The 4137-nt window shown below is 41.8% G+C and overlaps 1 protein-coding gene across 1 annotated transcript; it reads left to right on the top strand.

Annotated features, from left to right (window-relative positions):
- The first annotated feature begins 822 nt into the window (after positions 1-822).
- LOC126018319 (V-type proton ATPase subunit G 1-like) lies at positions 823-1587 on the top strand. Its single transcript, XM_049780473.1, has one exon. It carries the CDS (start codon positions 868-870, stop codon positions 1222-1224), a length of 357 nt encoding a protein of 118 aa, XP_049636430.1. The 5' UTR covers positions 823-867; the 3' UTR covers positions 1225-1587.
- Positions 1588-4137: the final 2550 nt, after the last annotated feature.

Genomic DNA, 4137 nt, shown 5'->3' on the forward strand with positions numbered 1-4137 from the left:
TAATCATGGTGATTAAATTTTCATATTAAATAAAAATGTTTGAAATGTTCAAAAGGATCAGCTATACAAAATTATTAACTGGTAATGTTTAAAGCAGTTTAATCACATTTGTTACTATTGAAATGTTCAGTAAGTTTTGAGGGGCTGAAGAGAGCACAATGGATAAGGCATTTGCCTTACATGTAACTGACCCACGTTTATTTCTCTGCACCACAGGCACCCCCACTCTGTTGGAGTAACTGTTTTTCATTCTATTCAGGGTAATTATTTGCTGGTGCTTGTCACTCATGGACTGGAAATACCTCTGGATTGGTCTCTTACCCTACCTGTTCTCCATCCAATGGGTTAGTCTTTGTCTTCCCAATAAAGACCTCATATCTCAGGAAAAAGCTGGTTGTAATTTTGGTTTCCATACCTAGTCTATCTGCCTGCTAATATCTCTTGCTAATGAGTGGAAGGCTTGTGGTGGACTTTAACTGAACCTGTTTTATTTCTTTCAATCTGTGTGGATTATTTCCTGTGTTGGTGTTTGCTTCCAGACCTGTGGTCCCCAATCCCTCAGGATTGAGGTATGAGTCTTCTGCTTCACCACCCAGAACCACCAGGAGTGGTATAAACACAGAGCCAGACATCCTGAGCACACCGGGTGTGGCCCAACACCTGCCCCCCCAAAAAAGTTTCAATGTTTTATTGGATACAAGTTCAATAAACTGAGCACAAAGGGTTGGGTAGTAGTACATATTCTCTTCAAACTCAAAAGGCCCAGAAAGTAATCAATCAAAAAAAAGCATATTTAAAATTATAAAACTTTTATTGGGAGCAATTGCAAGGCACCGGACCTGGACCTGGGAGTGTTGTGTCGGCGCCATGGCCAGCCAGTCGCAGGGCATCCAGCAGCTGCTGCAGGCCGAGAAGAGGGCCGCCGAGAAGGTGTCAGAGGCCCGCAAGCGAAAGAATCGGAGACTGAAGCAAGCCAAAGAAGAGGCCCAGGCAGAAATCGAACAGTACCGCCTGCAGAGGGAGAAGGACTTCAAGGCCAAGGAAGCTGCGGCGTTGGGATCCCACGGCAGCTGCAGCACCGAAGTGGAGAAGGAGACCCAGGAGAAGATAACCACCCTGCAGAAATATTTCCAGCAGAACAGGGAAGAGGTTCTGGATAACCTCTTGACCTTCATATGCGACATCCAGCCACAGATCCATGAAAACTATCGCACCAATGGCTAGGCAGAGAAGAGAGCCAGGCCTGTTCCGTGGCTGTCACATGCGTTCACGGGACACGGTGCTATAGTAGAGCTTGAGTCTAGCTGTATGAAAAGGCATTAAATTATTTATATGGTGTTAGGTCCCTTCACTTTTCTGAAAGAATAGCAAACCTCTTCACTTTGTATAAACTTTTAGCTTTCCAAAGATTTCCTCTTTTGACCTCATTTTTCTTAGAAATTTAGTATACTTTCCTTTTCTGTGCCTTTTAGCTCAAGCAACATATTAATATGTGTCTTAGTACTGGATTTCTTAGATATAGTAAAAAAAAATATTTTTAAGAAAGGGATTAAATTTTTTTTCCCTAAAGCTTTCTTGAAGGTCAGGGGCTTTATCAATGAAAAAACAGTAAATAGTTCTTTGTTACCTGTGTAAAACAGCAGCCAGACTTACACCAGCCTTCGCCAGCACAATGAATTCTAGTAGCATCGTCTGGCCTGCTTGTAGTATCTCTTCATCAGAATTCCTAGGTGGTAGAATTTAAGAATCCGTGAAATCGTATTACGTGGTGTATTGATACTCATTTAGAAGTAAAGATTCTGTGTCAGGTAAAAAAAACCAAAACTTTTATTAAGATATTTTAATAATTAGCAGTTCTCTGAACTTCTTTTATCATGGTTTTTCAAGGCAATTTGCTTTAAGCAGACTGACCTACTGACTGATCTACCAACTGTCAATATTGCCATAAGGATTATCAAAGCAATGAGTGGAAAGGTAAACAGAAATGTGATGGCTATCATCCCACTTCACTGAGGTAAATGTCCATGGCCTCATTATCTATAATTTGAGAACAATGTCAATGTTTTCTTGTGAAAAGGAAATGGGTTGGTACTGTGCAATTTGGCTCCACTATTAACATTGAGTGAGCAATCCAGGATCTCCATCCTTGGACTTAAACTACATCCATCATAAGGAGAAGTAATTTCATTTCTTTAAAAAAAAAAAAAACATTTTCTGAAAGTAGAATTTCTTATAAAAAGCAAGGCTATGCCTCAAATTCATTTCTTGAAAGGAGTTGCTCACAAATTAATGTCATCTGTTTCTTTAACCCAAACTAACTTCATTCACCCTCCTTATTTCAGATAATCATGTGAGTTTATGGTTATAGAGAGCGTTTCTGGCACTGATTATCACAGACTGAATATCAAGGAATGAAGATATGCTCAGAACACAATGAGTCCCTAGTGTCTCCCTTTGGGAACTATATGAGTAGTAGTAGTAGTAAGAGAAAGTCCTAAATCAGGGCAGAAAGGAATGTCAGTGAAGGATTTGGGCTGTGGTCCTGGGGCATCTGGGAAGGGTCAAATTCAGGTGAGAGAAAAACTAGTTTCTGTAATATAAGGTGTCTTAACCTAGAAGAGGTCTGCATGAAGAAGACTTGGTTAGGGTACATGTGCAGTGGGTTTTGGAGGCTGCAGCATGCTCCTTCATGGAGGGATGTCCCTGGCCTTCTCTTATTCATTCAGCTTAATTTTACTGCTGCCTGGTCTATGCCAAGTCCTGTCCTGAGTGCAAAGATAAAGAGAGGAATCAGACACAGTCCTTACCTTCCAGGAATCGAGAAGAAAGACAGAAGTGTTGAGATCACACATTGTATCTTATAAAAAGAAATCTATTGTGACTAGAGCTAAAAAAAAACAAAGTACAGAAAGACAAGTCAGGCAGATTCAGCCATCAAGGACTTTGAAGCCTAAAAGGGTAAAGCAAACAATATAACATGATAGTATGTGGTATGGGCCAAAACAGGAACTCAGACTGAGCACTTTGGCTGGGAAAAAGACGACGTTATCTGATGATTAAGCAGTGGGGGAAGAGGCTCTCCATCTCCCCCGAGACTGAGCAGCTGGCTTTAGACCAGAGTAGAGACAATGACCTGGAGGTGGCGGGGATACTGTGCAGCCTCAGGCTCACCTGGCTCCCCCAGGCTACTCGAGAGGCAAAGCGGGGGTCTTTTCTCTGTGGCTGCAGAAAATTTGAGACTGGTGAATGGGAGAAACAAGTCCAAATAATGCATCCAAGTAACAAGAATCTGAGGTAGAATGTAGGATGCCAGAAGCTAAGGAGAATCTGCGAGATTAGCAGGAAGAATGGATGGAAAGCATGTCTGAGTAATTCTGAAGCATTAAGCTCCTCACAATACCTTCCCACATCTGTGTGCTGAAAAGTATTAAAATTATTAAGCATATTATTTAAGAACAGGGTGGTGGCATTGAAGAGCCAAGGACCACAACCTATGGGGTCCTCTTTTGATGCCTCCAAATGGCAGACCTGCAGTCTGCTTTCCTCTTTTCTTCACAGCTACCACCTCCTCTAGCTTTTCCATTCTGCCACCTGAAGGTGGATGAAATAATCTCAGCTAAGGAACTAGTTGCATGCTCAAGTTTCCAAGGCCCTAAAAACCAGAGGTTATTTGGCACAAGGAGTGGAGTTGTATTTGTTGGTCACCTGAAATAAGAATAAGTTGGAAAGTTTCAAGTTGCCTAGTTGGTGAGAATTATATGCAGACTAATTTGCTGGCATGCACAGGCCTTTCCCTTTCTCTGGTTAAGTACACTGATCCAGCATGTTGTCATTTCTTCACAGCAACCATCACCTACACTACTACCTTTTTTACTAGAAACCTCATCTCATTCTCCTCCTAAATGTGTCAGGACCCTTATCTGCAATTCCTTTCCTTCACAGCTACCATCACCTACTCCACGTTTCTCCTCTCTCTAATGTTCATTCTGAGTCCCTTTTTTGCCATTTGTAAAGTAAGCAAATTTGCCCTTAAGTGTTTCACTGTGAAATATGAGGTGAGGAAAGAGGAGGGCAACATAGATTAGGCGGAGACATGGGTACTGTTAGGGGACACAGTAACCCACAAGAGCACATGAA

This window comes from Suncus etruscus, chromosome 9 (genome assembly GCF_024139225.1).
Source record: "Suncus etruscus isolate mSunEtr1 chromosome 9, mSunEtr1.pri.cur, whole genome shotgun sequence".
Classification (NCBI taxonomy): domain Eukaryota; kingdom Metazoa; phylum Chordata; class Mammalia; order Eulipotyphla; family Soricidae; genus Suncus; species Suncus etruscus.